The sequence below is a fragment of the Rana temporaria genome, chromosome 12, assembly GCF_905171775.1.
Source record: "Rana temporaria chromosome 12, aRanTem1.1, whole genome shotgun sequence".
In the NCBI taxonomy this organism is placed as follows: Eukaryota; Metazoa; Chordata; class Amphibia; order Anura; family Ranidae; genus Rana; species Rana temporaria.
Window position 1 is genome coordinate 123,539,696 of NC_053500.1, and position 23,182 is coordinate 123,562,877.

Genomic DNA, 23,182 nt, shown 5'->3' on the forward strand with positions numbered 1-23,182 from the left:
GCCAGGTATTTTAGGTGTTACAGGGGGCCAAATTACACAGTACAAGCACTGTATAACATACTTTAAAAAGGAACAGGATCCATTTTCTTTCTTTTTTAGAGTAACAAACGCCCCTTCTCACTTGGGCAGCCTGGAATATCTACCGTCCTATCTGCCCTGTGCAAAACCAACTGCACAGAGGAAGTAACGCATTTATTGGCGTATAAGATGCACAGGTGTATAACACGCACCTTAACTTTAAGAGGGAAGTTTCAGTAAAAAAACTTTCCACAGCCCCCTACATAGTACACATGGCCCCCCTCGCATAACACCAAGACCCCCGCATTGTACACAGACCCCTTTAATTATAAAGCCCCCCCCTTCCTCCTCACTCACGGCATTGCCAGCATGATCTGGAGCATAGAGGGCATCGCTACTGGCCCCTTCTCGCGCATCGCTCCTCCTGTTTCACTCGTCATGGATCGAAGCTTCTGAATACCTTCATTGTCGCCGTGTACCGGTCATGTGACTGCTCCCCTCTCTCATCGACAGTCACATGACCACTCTCCTCCTCCAATCAAAATCTACACTCGAGGAGGGGGTGGAGCGGGAGGAGGAGAGCGGCCAGAACAAGCGGTGTTGGTGGAGGGATTTGCACCGATAGAAGCACAGGGGGTGCGGTGTGTGGGAGGGGGCTGGCAGCGGTGTCTTACGGCCAGGAGAGGCGGGGCAGATGACCCGATACCCTCCCAATTGGTGGTACCCGGGGAAGACTGCACGATCCCCCATTGGTAAAAAAATATATACACGTAGGCACGTTTTACCCTCGGTTTTTAGGGTAAAAAATTGCGTGTTATACACCGATAAATACGGCAAGTACAACATGTTTGTTTTTTGTTTTTTTAAATGAGACTTTACAATTAGGGCCGAAACAACTAATCGATTAATTTCATAATCGATTACAATTTTCATAATCGAATAATCGGCCAGTAACATAATGGGGTTAAAAAAACTAAAATTAGCCCTTTATAGTACAAAAAAGCAAATCGCTACTGTAAATATTACTTTCACTGTCCCACAGTAAAACAAATTAACCCCTTACAGTAGCAATTATTTGCTTTTTTTTTTTACTTCTTTTTGTTTTAGTACTAAACATCTCAGGCCGGGGTCACACACACACCTCTGTTTTTTGGTACTTTTTGCAGAAACACGCTACAGTTCATTTACACGTTCACATCCATGTTTTTTTTTTTCAGCTGCTGCGTATTTGGAAAGGGCAAGGACTTTTTAAAACGCAAAACGGTGCTATTGTTTTTTTGGTTCAATATACTTCAATGGAGAAGCTGCAGAAAAGTATGTAATACGTTTTTGTGGCAATGTGTGTTTTTTAATCTGCCCAACAACAAATTGAGCCAAAAAAAAAATGCTAATTTTTTTTTTTTTTTTTAAGGCTATTATCCGATTAATCGAAAAAATAATAATCGGCCAACTAATCGATTATGAAAATAATCGTTAGTTGCAGCCCTATTTACAATCACTTTAAATTTAAATTTGTTCACATGCTGGGAAAATTTGGTAAAAAAATGAAAATTCACTTTCCATGGAATACAAAACCATGTGCAAGGAAAACGAAATGCTAAGCTCCCCTTGTGCAGAAGACGGGGCTGCATTAAGTAAAATATATCTTACATGTCAGGCCTTAAAACTGCATGCACCAAGGAAATTGCAAAAAAACTATGGGCCAGATTCAGAAAAGAGATACGATGAGATACGATTGTCGTATATATGCGCCTGATTCATAGAATCAGATTACACATAGATAGCCCTAAGATCCGACAGGTGTAACTGTGTTACACCGGCGGCTCTTAGGCTGCAATTCTAGGCCGGCCGCTAGGTGGCGATTCCATTGCGGTCGGCGTAGAACATGCATATGCAATTAGCGGACCTCCAGCTGTTGCAAAACTACAAGTCCCATCATGCCTCTGACTCTGGGTGTCAAGCTTGTGGCTGTCAGTCTTGCTATGCCTCATGGGACTTGTAGTTCTGCAACAGCTGGAGGTCCGCTAATTGCATATCCTTGGCGTAGAATATGCAAATGACTAGTTACGGCGATTCACGAACATCCGCTTTGCATAGAGATGCATCGCGTAAAACTAAGCATGCCCTCTAGGTGGTCTAACCAATGTTAAGTATGGCCGTCGTTCCCGCGTCTAATTTTTAAATTTCACGTCGTTTGCGCAAGTCGTCCGTGAATGGCGCTGGACGCCATTTACGTCAACGTCGAAACCAATGACGTCCTTGCGACGTCATTTAGCGCAAAGCACGTCGGGAAATTTTAGGGACAGAACATGCGCAGTACGTTCGGCGCGGGAACGCGCCCAATTTAAATGGTCCCCGCCCCATTTCAATTAGGCGGGCTTGCGCCGGGCGGATTTACGATACGCCGCCGCAAGTTTACAGGTAAGTGCTTTGTGAATCAAGCACTTACGCTGAAACTTGCGGCGGTGTAACGTAAATGAGATAAGTTACGCCGCCGCAGCGTAACGCAATTGTATGTGAATCTGGCCCACTGTACCCAAAACGATCCGTGGGCAGCGCTTTACGGGGCATCAGTTTAGAGCCTCCCAGATTATTTTTACTTGAAAGTTCGATGGCTTTATAAACATATCTTGGTAGAAAAGATGCCAATGTAATGGTCATACCTGTGCGCCCATTCTGGCCCCTCCTGACGCCTGGCCAAAATACTGCCATTATGTTTCCACCCCAAAGTCCTTGCTAGATTCCTAGACATGACAGATATTGGGGGCTCGCTTCCAGCATTACAGGAGCTGGTGGGCTTCCTTGCTGAAAAGTCACACGTGCCCAGTGCACCCTCTCTTTCCCATATTCCAGCTGCCGCATCAATAGGGTAAGTGCACTGTACATGCACGATTTTCAACAAGCACGCTCGCTCCTGTAACGCAACACGCCAAGGGTTACATTTTACTCATTAGGCAGTTGTGATGTGAACAGTGCGGACAAACAACGGTCACCCAGGCTTTGAATGAAGTGATTGTCTCAAGTTATGCCGGCCTAGTCCACACTGACACCATCATGACATACCAAACAGATACCACAGAGGTACAGCAAATAGCATTGAACAAATGCTCCTTACAAGCGTACAGAGCTCACTGGCTTGAACTGAAACCATAAACAGGCTTTTCAAGGTGCAAAAAGAAATTAACCACTGCAGCCCCGGAAGATTTTACCCCCTTAATGACCAGAGCACTTTTTGCGATACGGCACTGCGTCGCTATAACTGACAATCGCGTAACGTTGTACCCAAACAAAACTGACGTCCTTTCTTTCCCTACAAATAGAGCTTTCTTTTTGCGCTATAAACAAAAAACTGACTATTTCGGAAAAAATATATATATATTTTTTTTTTTTTACTTTTTGTTATAATAAATATCCCCCCCAAAAAAATATTTTTCCTCAGTTTACGCCGATCTGTATTCTTTACATATTTTTGGTATTAAAAAATAAATAAAAACAACAATAAGCATATATAGATTGGTTTGCACAAAAGTTAGAGCGTCTACAAAATAGGGGATTTATGGCATTTTTATTATTAATTTTTTATTAACAATGGCGGCAATCTGCAAGTTATATCTGGACTGCGACATTGGACAGATTGGACCCTATTTTGGGACCAGTGACATTTATACAGTGATCAGAGCTAAAAAAAAAAAAAAAAAAAAAGCGCCACGGATTACTATATAAATGTCACTGGCAGGGAAGGGCACTAGGGGGCGATCAAGGGGTTAACTGTTCATCTCAGCACGTTCTAACTGTGGGGGGGGGGGGGGCTACCACTGACATGACAGATCACCGTTCCCGATGACCGGGAACAGAAGATCCCCATCACTACAGAACAGGGATATGTCTTGTTTACATTTCCTCCTTCTGCCTCTCCTCGCCAACAGACATCGAGTCCGTGGGACCCGAGAGCACTATCCTGCTTTTGCGGATTGACGTACATGTGCACCAGATGGTTGCAGGGATCTGGTTGGGGAGGAGAATAGGGACACAGATGTGAGGTCGCAGGGATCTGGTTGGGGGGGGGGGAGAACAGGGACACAGATGTGGGGTCGCGGGGATCTGGTTGAGGGGGGGGGGGGGGGTAGGACACAGACGTGAGGTCGCGAGGATCTGGTTGGGGGGGTAGGACAGGACACAGACGTGAGGTCGCGGGGATCTGGTGTGGAGGGGGTAGGACACAGACGTGAGGTCGCGGGGAGGGGGGGGGGTAGGACAGGACACAGACGTGAGGTCGCGGGGATCTGGTTGGGGGGGGGGGTAGGACACAGACGTGAGGTCGCGGGGATCTGGTTGGGGGGGTAGGACACAGACGTGAGGTCGCGGGGAGGGGGGGGGGAGGACACAGACGTGAGGTCGCGGGGATCTGGTTGGGGGGGGTAGGACACAGACGTGAGGTCGCGGGGGGGGGGGGGGTAGGACACAGACGTGAGGTCGCGGGGATCTGGTTGGGGGGGGTAGGACACAGACGTGAGGTCGCGGGGATCTGGTTGGGGGGGGGTAGGACACAGACGTGAGGTCGCGGGGATCTGGTTGGGGGGGGGTAGGACACAGACGTGAGGTCGTGGGGATCTGGATGGGGGGGGGTGGGGACAGGACACAGACGTGAGGTCGCGGGGATCTGGTTGGGGGGGTGGGGACAGGACACAGACGTGAGGTCGCGGGGATCTGGATGGGGGGGGGTGGGGGTAGGACACAGACGTGAGGTCGCGGGGATCTGGTTGGGGGGGACAGGACACAGACGCGAGGTCGCGGGGATCTGGTTGGGGGGGACAGGACACAGACGCGAGGTCGCGGGGATCTGGTTGGGGGGGACAGGACACAGACGCGAGGTCGCGGGGATCTGGTTGGGGGGGACAGGACACAGACGTGAGGTCGCGGGGATCTGGTTGGGGGGGTAGGACACAGACGCGAGGTCGCGGGGATCTGGTTGGGGGGGACAGGACACAGACGCGAGGTCGCGGGGATCTGGTTGGGGGGGTCAGGACACAGACGCGAGGTCGCGGGGATCTGGTTGGGGGGGACAGGACACAGACGTGGGGATCTGGTTGGGGGGGACAGGACACAGACGCGAGGTCGCGGGGATCTGGTTGGGGGGGACAGGACACAGACGCGAGGTCGCGGGGATCTGGTTAGGGGGGACAGGACACAGACGCGAGGTCGCGGGGATCTGGTTGGGGGGGACAGGACACAGACGCGAGGTCGCGGGGATCTGGTTGGGGGGGACAGGACACAGACGCGAGGTCGCGGGGATCTGGTTGGGGGGGACAGGACACAGACGCAAGGTCGCGGGGATCTGGTTGGGGGGGACAGGACACAGACGCAAGGTCGCGGGGATCTGGTTGGGGGGGACAGGACACAGACGCAAGGTCGCGGGGATCTGGTTGGGGGGGGACAGGACACAGACGCGGGGATCTGGTTGGGGGGGACAAGACACAGACGCGAGGTCGCGGGGATCTGGTTGGGGGGGTAGGACAGGACACAGATGTGAGGTCGCGGGGATCTGGTTGGGGGGTAGGACAGGACACAGATGTGAGGTCGCGGGGATCTGGTTGGGGGGGGTAGGACAGGACACATGTGAGGTCGCGGGGATCTGGTTGGGGGGGGTAGGACAGGACACACGTGAGGTCGTGGGGATCTGGTTGGGGGGGGGGGGTAGGACAGGACACAGACGTGAGGTCGCGGGGATCTGGTTGGGGGGGTAGGACAGGACACAGACGTGAGGTCGCGGGGATCTGGTTGGGGGGGGGTAGGACAGGACACAGATGTGGGGGCCACGGGGGATCTGGTTGGGGGGGGTAGGACAGGACACAGACGTGAGGTCGCGGGGATCTGGTTGGGGGGGGGGGGAGGACAGGACACAGATGTGGGGGTCATGGGGGATCTGGTTGGGGGGATAGGACACAGACGTGAGGTCGCAGGGATCAGGTTGGGGGGTAGGACAGGACACAGACGTGAGGTCGCCGGGATCTGGTTGGGGGGGTAGGACAGGACACAGACGTGAGGTCGCGGGGATCTGGTTGGGGGGGGTAGGACAGGACACAGACGTGAGGTCGCGGGGATCTGGTTGGGGGGGGGGACAGGACACAGATGTGAGGTCGCCGGGATCTGGTTGGGGGGGGACAGGACACAGATGTGAGGTCGCCGGGATCTGGTTGGGGGGTAGGACAGGACACAGACGTGAGGTCGCCGGGATCTGGTTGGGGGGTAGGACAGGACACAGACGTGAGGTCGCGGGGATCTGGTTGGGGGGGTAAGACAGGACACAGACGTGAGGTCTCGGGGATCTGGTTGGGGGGGGGTAGGACAGGACAGATGTGGGGGTCGCAGGGATCTGGTTGGGGGGGACAGGACACAGATGTGAGGTCGCGGGGATCTGGTTGGGGGGGAGGACAGGACACAGATGTGGGGGTCATGGGGGATCTGTTTGGGGGGATAGGACAGGACACAGACGCGAGGTCGCGGGGATCTGGTTGGGGGGGTAGGACAGGACACAGACGTGAGGTCGCAGGGATCTGGTTGGGGGGGTAGGACAGGACACAGACGTGAGGTCGCGGGGATCTGGTTGGGGGGGGTAGGACAGGACACAGACGTGAGGTCGCGGGGATCTGGTTGGGGGGGGGTAGGACAGGACAGATGTGGGGGTCGCAGGGATCTGGTTGGGGGGGACAGGACACAGATGTGAGGTCGCGGGGATCTGGTTGGGGGGGTAGGACAGGACACAGACGTGAGGTCGCAGGGATCTGGTTGGGGGGGAGGACAGGACACAGATGTGGGGGTCATGGGGGATCTGGTTGGGGGGATAGGACAGGACACAGACGCGAGGTCGCGGGGATCTGGTTGGGGGGGTAGGACAGGACACAGACGTGAGGTCGCAGGGATCTGGTTGGGGGGGTAGGACAGGACACAGACGTGAGGTCGCGGGGATCTGGTTGGGGGGGGGTAGGACAGGACACAGACGTGAGGTCGCGGGGATCTGGTTGGGGGGGGGTAGGACAGGACACAGACGTGAGGTCGCGGGGATCTGGTTGGGGGGGGGTAGGACAGGACAGATGTGGGGGTCGCAGGGATCTGGTTGGGGGGGACAGGACACAGATGTGAGGTCGCGGGGATCTGGTTGGGGGGGTAGGACAGGACACAGACGTGAGGTCGCAGGGATCTGGTTGGGGGGGACAGGACACAGACGTGAGGTCGCAGGGATCTGGTTGGGGGGGTAGGACAGGACACAGACGTGAGGTCGCAGGGATCTGGTTGGGGGGGACAGGACACAGACGTGAGGTCACGAGATCTGGTTGGGGGGGGGGGGGGGGGTAGGACAGGACACAGACGTGAGGTCGCGGGGATCTGGTTGGGGGGTAGGACAGGACCCAGACGTGAGGTCGCGGGGATCTGGTTGGGGGGTAGGACAGGACCCAGACGTGAGGTCACAGGGATCTGGTTGGGGGGGGTAGGACAGGACACAGACGTGAGGTCACAGGGGATCTGGTTGGGGGGGGTAGGACAGGACACAGACGTGAGGTCACAGGGGATCTGGTTGGGGGGGGTAGGACAGGACACAGACGTGAGGTCACAGGGGATCTGGTTGGGGGGTAGGACAGGACACAGACGTGAGGTCACAGGGGATCTGGTTGGGGGGTAGGACAGGACACAGACGTGAGGTCGCGGGGATCTGGTTGGGGGGGTAGGACAGGACACAGACATGAGGTCGCGGGGATCTGGTTGGGGGGGTAGGACAGGACACAGACGTGAGGTCGCGGGGATCTGGTTGGGGGGGTAGGACAGGACACAGACGTGAGGTCGCGGGGATCTGGTTGGGGGGGTAGGACAGGACACAGACGTGAGGTCGCGGGGGATCTGGTTGGGGGGGGTAGGACAGGACACAGACGTGAGGTCGCGGGGGATCTGGTTGGGGGGGGTAGGACAGGACACAGACGTGAGGTCACAGGGATCTGGTTGGGGGGACAGGACACAGACGTGAGGTCGCGGGGATCTGGTTGGGGGGGGAAGGACAGGACACAGACGTGAGGTCACAGGGATCTGGTTGGGGGGACAGGACACAGACGTGAGGTCGCGGGGATCTGGTTGGGGGGGGAAGGACAGGACACAGATGTGAGGTCACAGGGATCTGGTTGGGGGGACAGGACACAGACGTGAGGTCGCGGGGATCTGGTTGGGGGGGGAAGGACAGGACACAGATGTGGGGTCGCGGGGATCTGGTTGGGGGGGTCAGTTAGTGGGGATCTTACCAGAGGTCAGGCCCAGTAATAAGGAGGGGGTGGATCAGGAATAGAGGGGTGAGTGCTGTTGGGGGAGGGGTGAGGACACAGCTGTTGGGGGGGACACAGCTGTTGGGGTGTCAGGTTTGTGGGGGAAGGGATAATAAGAGGGGGGTGGGTCTCCTCAGGCGGGTGTGTGGTCCATTAGAGGCCCGCACAATACACACGGGGTGTACTGGGGTGAGATTCGGGTGCAGGCCCGGTGTTCAGCCCCCTTGACGGGCAACATACGGGTCACTCAGGGCTCCCCGAGCAATGCCAGCCCCTCCCCCTCAGAATAAGTGATCCCCACATCACCCGCGCGCTATAAATGACCTCTCGGGCATGCGCCTGAGGCCGCCATCTTACCTGCGTCCTCTCCGAGACATTTCTACCGCCGGAGCGGCAGGTTCGGGCGTTATTGTTATTTCCTATCTCCCGCCCGCTGCGCGCGCAGCCTCAGCCAGCCCTTTCCGGGGTAGGGGGGACACGCCATGACGTCATGGTTACAACAACCTCCGCCAACAAGCTGGCGGGAGCGGGGGGGGGGGTTGGGCTGAAGGAGGGCTTGAGCCAAACGCACGTGCTAACAGCCAATCAGTGACCGAGGCGGGGTATGTAGCGCGCCTTTCAAAGGGGCGGGGCGTTCTCAGCCTCCGGCTGGTAGGGGGAGCCCGAGAATCCATGTGGATATTTTGTGGACAATTGTGGTGACTTTTTATGGCGTCTCTTGTCATTGCCTCACCACCGGAAATAAACACGAGTCTAGCAGGTGTCAGGGCTCCTGATAGGTGTGTGCTTGTGTACCATGACCGTGTTTCATTCATAAATTCACAAGTGAAAGGGTTTCAAATATATATATAAAATAAAAGGGGGGAAACAATTTGCTTGGTGGTATGGGTGTTAGGGTTGGCACCTTTTCATCAAGTCAAACCCGGGGGAACACTTTAGCAGCGCACAGCAATTATTTTTTTATAGTATAAACTATGGGGCAGATCCACGTAGCGCGGCGCATATATCTGCCGGGCGTAGCGTATCCAAGATACACTACTCCGCCGTAACTTTTTTTTAGAATCCTCAAAGAATTTGCGCCGTAAGTTACGGCGGCGTAGTGTATCTTTGGCGGTGTAAGGGCGCAGATTTTAAATGGATGTAATGGGGGCGTGTTTTATGTAAATACGTCGTGACCCGACGTAAACAACGTTTTTTTTTAACGGCGCATGCGCCGTCCGTGGGGGTATCCCAGTGTGCATGCTCGAAATGAAACCGGAACAAGCCAATGTTTAAGACGGTGACGTCATTCTACGCAAATCCCTATTCGCGAACGACTTACGCAAACAACGTAAAAAATTCGACGCGGGAACGACGGCCATACTTAACATTGAGTACGCCTCATAATAGCAGGTTTAACTATACGCTGGAAAAAGCCGAACGCAAACGACGTAAAAAAATGCGCCGGCTGGACGTACGTTCGTGGATCGCCGTGACTAGCTAATTTGCATAAAAATGCATCTACGATCCGACGGCGTACTAAGACGTACGCCTGTCGGATCGATCCGAGATGCAGTCGCATGCCTGAAGCCGTGTAAATTAAAAAATATTGTGTTTTTTTTTTTTTTTTTAATTGTCGCTCTTCTTTTGTTTATAGCGCAAAAAATAAAACTCGCAGAGATGATCAAATACCACCAAACGAAAGCTCTATTTGTGGGGGGAAAAACATAAAGATTTCATTTGGGTACAGGGTTGCATGACCGCGCAATTGTCATTCAAACTGCAACAGCGCTGAAAACTAAAAATTGGTCTGGGCAGGAAGGGGGTGAAAATGCCCTGTATGGAAGGGGTTAAAGCTATTGCAAAAAAACGCTAACAAATTTTGAAAGGCCACAAAAAAATGGATGCAAATCAGTGCCGCAATGGATGCCAATCAGTGCCCACAATGGGCATCACTGATTGGCAGGCATTGTTTGGCACTGATTGGCATCCATTAGTAAAACACATACAATAGTGCCCATCTATGCCCATCCGTGCCACCCATCATTCCCCACCCGTGCCGCCTATCTGTGCCCATCTGTGCCACCTATCCGTGCCGCCTATCCAAGCCCATCCATGCCACCTATCCGTGCCGCCTATCAGTGCCCATCCGTGCCGCCCATCAGTGCCGCATATTAGTGCCCATCAATGCCACCACATCAGTGCCACCTCATCGGTGCCCATCAGTGCCGCCTTATCAGTGCCCGTCAGTGCAGTACCATCAGTGCCCATCAGTGAAGGAGAAAACGTACTTATTTACAATGTTTTATAATAGAAAAAAAAAAAATTCAAAATTTTCGGTCATTTTTTTTTGCAGAAAATAAATATCCCAGAGGTGATCAAATACCTCCAAAAGAAAGCTCTATTTGTGGGTACAAAATGATAAAAATTGAGTTTGGGTACAGCGTAGCATGACCACGCAATTGTCATTCAAAGTGCGACAGCGTTGAAAGCTAAAAATTGGTCTGGGCAGGAAGGTGTATAAGTGCCCTGTATGGAAGTGGTTAATAAGGCCTTAGGCCTGAAACAGTCCTATGACATGCCTACTGAGTACAAATGAGCAGCTGTATCTGATTGAGTAATTACAAACGTTCCTATAAATTGAGGGTAGGTGTGTGTTTCTGGTAGAGGCCTTGCTTTTCTCCCAGAGAGCAGCACTGAGGTAGGTAGTGTTAGGGGCTGAGGTACAAAGTCACCTCATGATCTGCCTGTATGTAGCCAATGGCTTGTAGTACTCAATGGATTCCAAGTGCCCCTATCAGAATACTTGTAGTCCATTGAGGCTTCCACCATCTTTCTAACATTACTGAGGCGCAGGTAGAAAGATGGAGGACATGTTTGCAGGCGCCTGATGCTTTGCAGGCTCCTGTGAGAAGAAATGCACATCTTAATTTTTAATCCTGCAAAAATATGTAGTTTTGTTTATTTTTTTTTCTTAAGTTCCACCCAAAAGTGGAAGTTCTGCTTTAACCACTTCAGCCCTGGAGGAATTTACCCCCTTCCTTACCAGAGCACTTTTTTGCGATTCGCCACTGCGTCGCTTTAACTAACAATTGCACGATTGTGCAATGTGGTTCCCAAACAAAATTGACGTGTGGGGTGTTGTGTGGGTGTTTTTATTTTTTTTTCACACAAATGGAGCTTTCTTTTGGTGGCATTTGATCACCACCTGTGGTTTTTATTTTTTTTATGTTTGTTAAAAAAATATATATATATATATATATATATATATATATATATATATATATATATATATATATATATATATATATATATATATATATATATATATATATATTTTTTTTTTTCCCTCAGTTTAGGCCGTTGTTATGTATTCTTCTACATATATTTGATAAAAAAAAAACTCAAAAGGCGTATATTGATTGGCTTGCGCAAATGTTATAGCGTCTACAAAGTAGGGGGGGGGGGGTAGTATTATGGCATTTTTATTATTTAATTATCATTATTATTATTTTTACTAGTGATGGTGGCGATCAGCTATTTTTATTGTGACTGCGACACTATGACACATCGGACACTTTTGACACCATTTTGGGACTATTGCCATTTTTACAGCAATCGGTGCTATATAAATGCACTAATTACTGGAAAAATTACACTGGCAGTGAAGGGGTTAACCTGTAGGGGGCATTGAAGGTGTTACGTGTGTCCTAGGGAGTGATTCTAACTGTGGGGGGCGTAGCTACGATTGACACGTCACTGATCGCTGTTCCTGATAAGAGGGAGTATTTGATCAGTGACAAGTCAGGGGAGGGACGGGGTGGTGTTGTGTTTACACTGGCATCTCCCCGTTCTTCAGCTCCGTGACACGATCACGGGGCACAGGCGGACATCAAGTCTGTGGGTCCCACGGGCACGGAGCTCTCAACAGTGTGCGGCAAATTAAAGGGGACGTACCTGTGCCTGCCATTCTGTTGATGTATAAGTGCTAGTGGCGGTTAAAAAAAAATTGACATAATAAATGCACTTTTTTTTTTGTATGAGCCTGGAAAGCATTGCACCCACAATCAGCAGATCGGGGGTGCCATGTAGGACTCCTACAGACTGTTAGTGTAACCTGTCTGGCCTTAACCACTTAAGACCCAAACCAAAATGCAGGTAAAAGACCAGGCCCATTTTTGCGATTCGGCACTGCGTCGCTTTAACTGACAATTGCGAGGTCGTGCGACGTGGCTCCCAAACAAAATTGGCGTCCTTTTTTCCCCACAAATAGAGCTTTCTTTTGGTGGTATTTGATCACCTCTGCGGTTTTTATTTTTTGCGCTATAAACAAAAATAGAGCGACAATTTTGAGAAAAATGCAAAAAAATTTTTACTTTTTGCTATAATAAATATCCCCCAAAAATATATGATAAAAAAAAAATTTCCTCAGTTTATGCCGATACGTATTCTTCTACCTATTTTTGGTAAAAAAAATCGCAATAAGCGTTTATCGGTTGGTTTGCGCCAAGTTTATAGTGTTTACAAAATAGGGGATAGTTTTATACAATTTTTTTTTTTTTTTTTTTCGTGACTGCGACATTATGGCGGGCAATTTTGACAAATTTTTGGGACCATTGTCATTTTCACAGCAAAAAATAAATTTAAAATGCATGGTTTATTGTGAAAATGACAATTGCAGTTTGGGAGTTAACCACAGGAGGCGCTGATGGGGTTATGTGTGACCTGAAGTGTGTTTACAACTGTAGGGGGGTGTGGCTGTAGGTGTGATGTCATCGATTGTGTCCCCCTATAAAAGGGATGACACGATCGATGCTGCCGCCACAGTGAAGCCGTGTTTTACACACGGCTCTCCCCGTTCTTCAGCTCCGAGGACCGATCGCGGGACTCCAGCGGTGATCGGGTCCCGGAAGCGCGCCCACGGCTGGGTACTGGCACAGGACGTAGATGTGCCATTCTGCCGACGTATATGTGCAGGAGGCGGTCCTTAAGTGGTTAAGCAGTTTCTCACTGACAGAATCAATAGACTACCACAGCGCTCAACAGCACCCTGGTAGTTCATTGAGAATGACGAGCCAACAGCTGCAAAGGGTGTCGGTACTTTTAGTTTTCACATTCACAGAACGCTGTAAATAAATGATGTGGCTGTGCAGAGGCTTTATTTTTTTTTATTGTCGGGGGGAGACCCCCTTTCACACATGTGGACCCTCTGTCAGTTTTTCAGGTGGACCTGAACGGACGCTCAATGTACCTCCTATGGAGCGATAAATGTCAGCGGCGACATGTCCACTGACATCTGCTCCACTAAATCCAGACGGATGGAGGCCCTATTTTCCAGCCATCTTGCGGATCGGATGAAAATGGACAGGTGATCTGTTTTCATCCGATCGCCCCATAGAGGAGATCTGACGGGTCCATCTCTGCACAGTGAGTGGAGACAGACCTGTCATCTGCCGGCTCAGTGGATTGATCTCTCGTGAGCAAAAGCGGAGTCTGTGAAAATAGATCCGTATGTGTGAAAGGGGCCTTGGTTAGGGCTAACCCCTGGGGGGGGGGGAGTTGAATATGCTCTGGAGTTGGTAAGAGCAAACACCCCAGGATTTGTGTGTAAAATGATCTAGGGCAGTGATGGGGAACCTTGGCACCCCAGATGCTTTGGATCTATGTCATCCATGATGCTCAACTACACTGCAGAGTGCATGAGCATCATGGGAAATGTAGTTCCAAAACATCTGGAGTGCCAAGGTTCTCCATCGCTGATCTAGGGCCTGCTGGTTAGCAGGGCCATCTTAATAGCCTCATGGGCCCCTGGGCAAAGTAATGCTATGGGCCCCTACAAGGTTGCCCCAATTTACGCACCAACTCTCAAGAATGGAAGTACAATATTTCTACTTTACGGTGTGTCACCTGCCACCAGATTCGGTGTGTCACCTGCCACCAGATTCGGTGTGTCACCTGCCATTGTCACCTGCCACCAGATTCGGCGTGTCACTTGCCGCTCGCGGAACATCCGCAGCACACACAGGAATGGCCATGAAGAAATGCACCATACCAAGCTCCCTCCCTCACTTCTTTACTCCTATAGAGCGCCGCCGCCGACTACTCATTCAGCGCACCTCGAGCGCACACACCAACTGACACTCCTCCGGGGACCCGGCTAGTTGTCCAGCTCTGATGGGGAGCTTTTTGTCCAGCTCTGATGGGGCCCCAGGTCACGTGGGGCCCCCAGGCTGTGCCCAGGGGTGCCCTCTCAGTAAGACGGCCCTGCTGATTAGGCCCCATTAGAGTCAATGGGAGGAACAGGGCACCAAATGTCTGGAAAGGGCTGCATCTGACCAGTGAGCCACAGTTTGAAGACTGCTGACTTGTAACAAAAAATCCAGGCACATTGGCCTGTGTTTGGAGCTTATTTTGAAAATGCTAGTTGCTTGGCTGTAATTTATACCCTTTTGATTCAATAATTTGAGCCACTGACTTGGAACAATTATAGAGATATGGATTTTTTTTTTTCTTCTGACTTTTCTAATACACATGTAGCGCCCCCTTGCTTTCAGCATGGGCACTACACCAAAGTTAATGGGGAATGGGAGAGTTATGTTGCTCCCATTCATGACTTGTCCAAATTCCGGAACCTCTGTCGTTCCAGAATAATCCACTGGGTCAGTCTGTGGTCCAGGGATGCAGTGCCAGCAGTTGGCGCTAGTGGGGTTCTGGCAGAGCAAGCTTTCCCAGCAGCCAATAGTTCCAGAATTATCCACTGGGTCAGTCTGTGGTTCAGGGATGCAGTGCCAGCAGTTGGCGCTAGTGGGGTTCTGGCACAGCAAGCTTTCCCAGCAGCCAATTAAGAGGAGTTTTCCCTTGCAAGGCCTGCTGGGGGAGAGTATATCTGGGACAGGTGTCATGTGCCCACCTTCAGGGTACGCGCATCCATGGACCCCGCCAGCGCGGCCCGCCTGGCCAAAGCTTGAGACTGCATTTGACCCTCATCCTGAGGAGAAAGGGGACCCCAGTGCTTCGCTGGGTTCCAGAATCTATTGAGAAAATCCCAGTCTGGGATTGGGTGTCCGGACCACTGACAGGTATGATTGCTGTCATCCGGGGACCTGTTTAGGAAGAAGTTTGCTGGGAGGAGATGCTCTTTATTCACCTAAGTCCTTCATTGAAATTGGCCTGTGGCAGAGGGCCTAGAGCCGGGTCTGTGAGACAGACTCGTTCCTCCCAGACAATTCAGAGTGACGCTTCGGCTGCCAGGCCTATCATAGGGGTCTGTCCGGGGGCACTTTACCCACTGTAAGTAGAGTGGCGACGTGTTATAGAAGTTGGTGTTATGCAGAGCAGTACTGACTGCTCCATCCAATATCCAGGCCGGATACCGCAAGTTTCTCTCCTATCCTTTCCATCAACCTTGTCCTTCCAAACTGATGTTGATGTTGGCTGTGTTTGGCCTGGAAATAAAGCATTAAACTTTTCAGTCGCTGTCTGGACATTCGCTCACTATCTGTTCTACCACCGCACCCCTTGGAGCCATGTCAGGGAAACTTAATTTGCCGATCCCAAAATCAATCAGCGGCTCCTTCGGGGGTGAGCGCTACACACATACTGGTAATTATTTCAGATCATTGATTGTGAAATACAGGTTTGGTGCAATAGCCAAGCAACTAGCGCAGGGCTCGACAAATCCCGGGGGGCAGGTCGCCATGGCGACTAGAAATAGGGTCCTGGCGACTTGGCTTGTGAACTGGCGCCATCTGGTGGTGAGCCGTTGGTATTACAAGTTAAGCATTACAAGTTAAACAGCAATTCTAATGTTGTTTTTCACTATTTTCACTGCCATCTTCTTCCCTCTAATTAGAACCCCCCAAACTATTTATTTATTATATATATATATATATATATTTTTATCCTAACACCCTAGAGAATAAAATGGCGATCGTTGCAATACTTTCTGTCACGCCGTATTTGCGCAGCGGTCTTACAAGCGCACTTTTTTGGGGAAAAAATTACACTTTTTTTTAATTAAAAGAATAAGACAACAGTAAAGTTATCCCCATTTTCTTTTTTTATATTATGAAAGATAATGTTACGCCGAGTAAATTGATACCCAACATGTCACACTTCAAAATTGCTTCCGCTCGTGGAATGCCGACAAACTTTTACCCTTTAAAATCTTCATAGGCGACGTTTAAAAAAAATCTACAGGTTGCATGTTTTGAGTTAGAGGGGGACTAGGGCTGAAATTATTGCTCTCGCTCTACCAATCGCGGCGATAACTCACATGTGTGGTTTGAACACCGTTTACATATGCGGGCGCTGCTCGCGTATGTGTTCGCTTCTGCGCGCAAGCTCGTCGGGACGGGGTGTGTTTTCTGGCTCCTAACTTTTCTTTAGCTGGCTCCTAGATTCCAAGCAAATTTGTCAACCCCTGAACTAGCGTATATAGAATGTGGTTAGCAATGGCAGCTATTGTAATGTCAGAACAGGTACACAACGTGGATCTGCCTCCTTAGAACTAGTGGGGAGTCAGGATTCTATCGCCACCAAAGGCCTTTGAGATTATTTTCCTCTTGACTTATTTTTTTCGTTGTGAATAGGTACGTCAAGACATGGGCTATTAACTACTTACCCCCCGGACCATATTGCTGGTCAAAGACCAGAGAACTTTTTGCGATTCGGGACTGCGTCGCTTTAACTGACAATTGCGCGGTCGTGCGACGTGGCTCCCAAACAAAATTGGCGTCCTTTTTTTCCCACAAATAGAGCTTTCTTTTGGTGGTATTTGATCACCTCTGCGGTTTTTATTTTTTGCGCTATAAACAAAAATAGAGCGACAATTTTGAAAAAATTAATATTTTTTACTTTTTGCTGTAATAAATATCCCCCAAAAATATATAAAAAAAGTTTTTTTTTCCTCCGTTTAGGCCGATACGTATTCTTCTACGTATTTTTCGTAAAAAAAAATCGCAATAAGCGTTTATTGATTGGTTTGCGCAAAAGTTATAGCGTTTACAAAATAGGGGGTATTTTTATGTCATTTTTATTAATATATTTTTTTTACTAGTAATGGCGGCGATCAGCGAATTTTTTTTTTTTTTCGGTACTGCGACATTATGGCGGACACTTTTGACACATTTTTGGGACCAGTGGCATTTTTATAGCGATCAGTGCTATAAAAATGCATTGGATTACTATAAAAATGCCACTGGCAGTGAAGGGGTTAACACTAGGGGGCGGGGAAGGGGTTAAGTATGTCCCTGGGTGTGTTCTTACTGTGGGGGGGGTGGCCTCACTAGGGGAAACACTGATCCTCTGTTCATACATTGTATGAACAGAAGATCAGCATTTCCCCGCTGACAGGATCGGGAGCTGTGTGTTTACACACACACAGCTCCCGTTCCCCGCTCTGTAACGAGTGATCGCGTGTGCCCGGCGGCGATCGCGCCCGCCAGGCACACGCACGGGAGTCGGGGGGCGAGCGAGCCTCCGGCGGCGCGCACGCGCCCCTAGTGGCCGCTCTATTAGCCAACGTTATACTACGGGCTCTCGCCCAGGAGAGCCGACCTGCCGCCGTAGAATGACGGCGGCTGGTCGGCAAGTAGTTAATTATAATCTAAACCTGTATTGACTTTATATTGTCTTGTTTGGACATTGTGTCCATATATTTTGCTTTTCTGAAGGGGCTTTATGTAATGGAGTTCTAATTTGTCTACCTTTGCCATTCTCTCCTAGTGATCGACACACAATGTCTTCTGGTTGGGATACTAGTGGGGCAAGCTCCTTCATGTCCAACTCTAACCTCACACTGACCGATATTATGGACATAGGATTTGTAGCTGCAATGCAAGGAAACTCTTCTCCCTATCCATCGCAGCCAGGTCAGTGGGACAGAAGAGTGCCTCCCAAGTTTACGGAGTCCCCACTTTTTGTGACCACGTCGGAAGGTACACCCATGGTGGGTGGAGGACGAAAACTGTGGTTGGGTGTAGAAGATGCTGGCTCCTCTGCCTGCCGTTCCCCACTGAATCCTGATGGTCCATTTCTTGAACAGTCCTCCTTTGCTTCAGAACAACTTGGCCAATTTAATAACTCCATTGTGGGGATCTTCTATGGTAGCAAAGTGTCCACACCTTATAAGAAGGAAGGCATGGAGACATCTGATCCATTGGCAGTCGATCTTACCACATCCAAACTTCAAGATTCAGAAGTAGTGCTCAATGCATCTGCACTGCAGAAACCTGCCCCGCCGCTATGGGAGATCTCAGAAATAAATTCTGCATTGGAAGAAAATACTCCTTCACTGGAGGTTTCCATCTCTGATTTGAGGTTTCCAAATACCTCCAGTGACGGTGAACCAGCTGTGCCTGCTGTCCAGTCATCTACTGCGCCTATTGCCCAGTGGGTAGGTGTCAAGCACAAGGACATAGGGCGCGCTTACCTTCAGCCTTTCCGTTATCGGCGCCAGTTGAGTGCCTCAGAAATCCCAGTTACAGGCCTACCCCCCTCTGTATGTTTTCAGCTGGCTGCAGGGTCTCCAGACAAGCCTATAGAGAGGCAGCTTGAGGGAACGGCTGGATCCCAGGCTACTTAAATAACCCATAAAGGGCACAAATTCCTCAAAGCGGGTTTTGGCTCAGGGATTCTCTTTAGAAAATATCATGCCGGAAGATTTGGTCTCCCTTGCTAAATAATGGTGATTGTATATCGCTACCTATAGATGTATTGTATAGGCTTTTCAATGTAAAGTTTGTATATTAATAAAGTGTAAATGAATCAAGCTATTACGTGGTCAGGTTTTTTTGTTTTTTTTTGCCCCCCACTTGCCAAGACTACAAAACACTATACCCATGACTGCCAGCAATAACTGCCTCTTCTGCCAATACTAAATGGAGCAGTTTGACCTAGCACACAGGACTGTGAGCCAGTTTGGTGTGTTGCATGCCAATGTGTCACAATAAACATGCTGATAGTAGTGAGGACAGAGATGCAATCAGCCTGCTGCTCTTCTTCTTTTTTTTTTTTTTTCTTTTTTTTTTTAAGGGGGGGTGGGGTGTTGGATTGTCAGTGTGTGTGTTTTTTTTTTTTATTATTATTATTTTTTATATGTATTATTATTTATATTATTATTATTTAAATTATTATTGCAATTTTTTTCTTTTTTTTTAATTAGCCCTGTTGGGGGGCTTTGGTGAGATATCAGGGGTCTTAACAGACCTCTGACATCTCCCCTTTAAGACAGAGAAAGGGACTAGGGAAACATTCCCCAGTCCCTTTCTCAGCTGCACTGGAAATGAATGGACAGGAGACAGAGGCTCCTATCCATTCATAAACTGAAGCATCGTAAACCGTTTACAATGCTCAGTCATATGAATGGACAGAGTCAGTGTTCACTGACTCTGTTCATTCAGAAAAGGTTGGAGCTGGGTTTAGCGACTCCTACCGCCGCTCTCCATTCTGACAGAGAAGGACATGGAGGGGGGAAGCAGCGGCACGAAGGGGGGGAGCATAACAGGACGGCAGTGGCACGGAGGGGGGGGGGAGGGGAAGAGGCCGTCAGTGGCACGGAGGGGGGGGGGAGGGGAAGAGGCCGTCAGTGGCACGGAGGGGGGGGAGGGGAAGAGGCCGTCAGTGGCACGGAGGGGGGGGAGGGGAAGAGGCCGTCAGTGGCACGGAGGCAGGGAAAGAGGCCGTCAGCGGCACGGAGGGGGGGAGCAGAACAGCAGCGGCACGGAGGGGGGGACACAGGAGCATGGAAGTAGAGTCAGGTATCGGTAAAGTATCGGAGCATTTTCCCCGAGTACAAGTACTCTGGTAAAAGCTTGGTATCGGTCCCGATACTGGTATCGGGATAACCCTAAAAGCAATGTCATAATGTGCCAGTATGCAATCGGATCACATAAGTGTAAACACCCATGCGATTTGATTCCAGTGTGGGCTAAAGGGTCCTGCACCATTTTGGTGCAAATGAGATGCAATTTCAGCCATACAGTTTGCATGGCGGAAATCGTATTGCATAATGTGAACAGCAATGCGGTGCAAAATAGCATGCAATGTCTGGCATCGCACTAGTGTGAATCGGGCCTCACAGATAATTGTGTAATGATCACAGGGTTGCACCTCCATTGAACGTCTCGCTTAAATGGTCAATTGTCAAGACCACTCTCCCAATCCATGGGTGTCCCCTTTTTGTAACGCCAAAGATTGTACAATTGGATCCCCACAGGTATGTAGTGCAAGGCCCTGAATGTACTTTATACAATACATTGGTTTGGTTGCTAGGAAATCTAAAGGACATCATAGGGTCTCATTATAATGGGTGTTCAATCTAAAGCCTCGTACACACGATCGGATTTTCTGATGAATTGTGTGATGGCAGACTGTTGTAGGTAAATCCGACTGTACGCTCCATCGGACAATTGTTGGATTTTCCGCCAACAAATGTTGGATAGCATGCTTTAATACTTTCTGACAACAAGTGTGTACGGAAGTCCTTCGGGCAAAATTCCAAAGTAGAAACACGCATGCTCTGAAGCTATTCTAACCATAAGGTAACATTAGCAGAAGTTGCCCAAAGGGTGGCGCTAAAGAGCTGAAAAATATCATTTTGTGTTTGGCCGACAATTCTTTGCCGTTTTTGTATGCAGGACCAGTTTATGGCCGATGCCCTTCAGGCAAAAGTCCTACGCTTTTGTCTGCGGAAAATCCGATCATGTGTACGAGGCCTTAATGTAACTTGTTGAAAAAATAATAATTACCATTGCAATGTAGGCTGGCCAATGGAGGTCAAGGCATCAGACACAGAAGTGCCCTGTAGTGGAGATTCAGCTTGAGGCTCTAGCCCTGGAACCCAAGGAACAATTTTTTTTTTTTTTTTTTTTTTTTTTTTTTTTACGCAAACTGCCTTTAAGAGTCGAGGGCGGAGGTTAAATAGTCGGGTTGAAAAAAGACACAAGTAAAGGAGGAAATATACTGCAAGGAAATCTTTTAGGTTTCTGCAATTCATCCTAAGAAAATTCAGTACCCTAAGGCATTGACTTGCTGGCCAAAGTAAATTTAACTCCTGGTAAATGTACCCATTACTCTAACAACATGACTGTTTTAATGTGCAGCTAGCTCATGTTTTAAAGCTGCAGAATATTTAAAGCTGTATGAAACCCTAACTATGTACTAAACATATACCGTGTGGTGATTCCCGAAAGGAAGACCTACCCCGATTTTCGGGAATTGCTGCAAAATAAGCCCTACCCCGAAAATAAGCCCCACTGCGTCTTTTGTTGTCAAAATTAATATAAAATCTGGGCTTATTTTCGGGGAAACACGGTATATGTGTATATATATGTATGTATGTATGTGTGTGTGTGTGTATATATATATATATATATATATATATATATATATATATATATATATATATATATATATATATATATATATATATATATATATATATATATATATATATATATATATATATATATAAAAAAAAAATTCCTGGTGATCCAGCCATTAACACAATTCTGTCCTAGGGTGGCTCCTCTTATCTATGACAGGCCATACACTGGTCACATTTCGAAAGAATTTTCTTTCTGAAACCTTCAAGAATTTTCATTCGGATTTCGCACCATTAGTGGGCTGCAGCAACGGCTGATTTGCGTGCGGCCATCAAATTTCAGTAATCGGACATGTTGGAATTTTTTTAAAAAACAAACTTATTTTCTAATCAATGATGGAAGAATCTTGTTGCCCTTCTCTGGACTTTCTCCAGTTCCAACTCATCCTTCCTGAGGACTGGTGCCCAGAACTGGACAGCATACTCCACGTGAGGCCGGACCAGAGTCTTGCAGAGTGAGAGACTTATTGCTTTATCTCTGGAGTTAATCCCCTTTTTAAGCACTTCAGCCCCAGACCATTTGGCTGGCCAAAGACCAGAGCAATTCGGCACTGCGTCGCTTTAACTGACAATTGCGCGGTCGTGCGACGTGGCTCACAAACAGCCTTTTTTTCCCCACAAATAGAGCTTTCTTTTGGTGGTACTTGATCACCTCTGGTTTATTTTTTTGCGCTATAAAAAAAAATAGAGCATCAATTTTTTTTTTTTTTTTAGCTATAATAAATATCCCCCAAAAATATATAAAAAAAAAAAAAAATTTCCACAGTTTAGACCGATACGTATTCTTCATATTTTTGGTTAAAAAAATCACAATAAGCGTTTATTGATTGGTTTGCGCAAAAGTTATAGCGTCTACAAAATAGGGGATGGTTGGGGGGGGGGGGCATGGCTACGTGTGACACGGCACTGATCACCGCTCCAGATTACAGGGAGCTGTGATCAGTGTCCTGTCACTAGGAAGAATGCTTGTTTACATCAGAATTTGTCCGCGGGACCTATGGTTGGACTCACGGAGCTTGCGGCGCGCCCACAATGCCGCATTTTAAAGGGGACGTACAGGTATATCCAGCTGTGCCATTTTGCCAACATATATCGTCAGGCGCTGGTCCTTCAATGCATGCCAATATTCTGTTTGCTTGCATGCCATTGCTAAGCCTATCATCTACTAGGACCCCCAGGTCCTTTTTTCCATCCTAGATTTCTCCAGTTTCTCCCCCTAGTGATTAGATTGTCTTCATATTTTTGCCACCCAAATGCATTATTTAAAGCATTTCTACATTAAACCTCATTTGCCATGTAGTTGCCCACCACAATAATTTGTTCAAATCTTCTTGCAAGGTTTCCACATCCTGCTGAGAAATGATTGCCCTGCTTAGCTTAGTATCGTCTGAAAATACTGAGATTGAACTGTTTATCCCCATCCTCCTGGTCATTTATGAATAAATTAAATAAGATTCGTCCCAAGACAGAACCCTGGGGGACCCCACTTTCCACA

At 48.9% G+C, this 23,182-nt stretch overlaps 2 protein-coding genes across 2 annotated transcripts in view; one reads left to right on the forward strand and one right to left on the reverse strand.

The window, feature by feature from the left end:
* The window catches only part of MYBL2 (MYB proto-oncogene like 2), a 46,947-nt gene extending 38,126 nt beyond the window's left edge, over positions 1-8,821 (reverse strand). The window contains exon 1 of the mRNA XM_040330479.1: positions 8,682-8,821. Coding sequence (XP_040186413.1) covers positions 8,682-8,701 — 20 coding nt within the window. The 5' untranslated portion in view covers positions 8,702-8,821. The remainder of the gene's footprint in view (positions 1-8,681) is intronic.
* A 2,096-nt stretch (positions 8,822-10,917) lies between these two features.
* LOC120918743 lies at positions 10,918-19,078 on the forward strand. The gene is made up of 2 exons (XM_040330480.1): positions 10,918-11,004; positions 18,030-19,078. The coding sequence occupies exon 2, from the start codon at positions 18,043-18,045 to the stop codon at positions 18,886-18,888; it is 846 nt and encodes a 281-aa protein (XP_040186414.1). The 5' UTR covers positions 10,918-11,004; positions 18,030-18,042; the 3' UTR covers positions 18,889-19,078.
* The last annotated feature ends 4,104 nt before the right edge of the window (positions 19,079-23,182 follow it).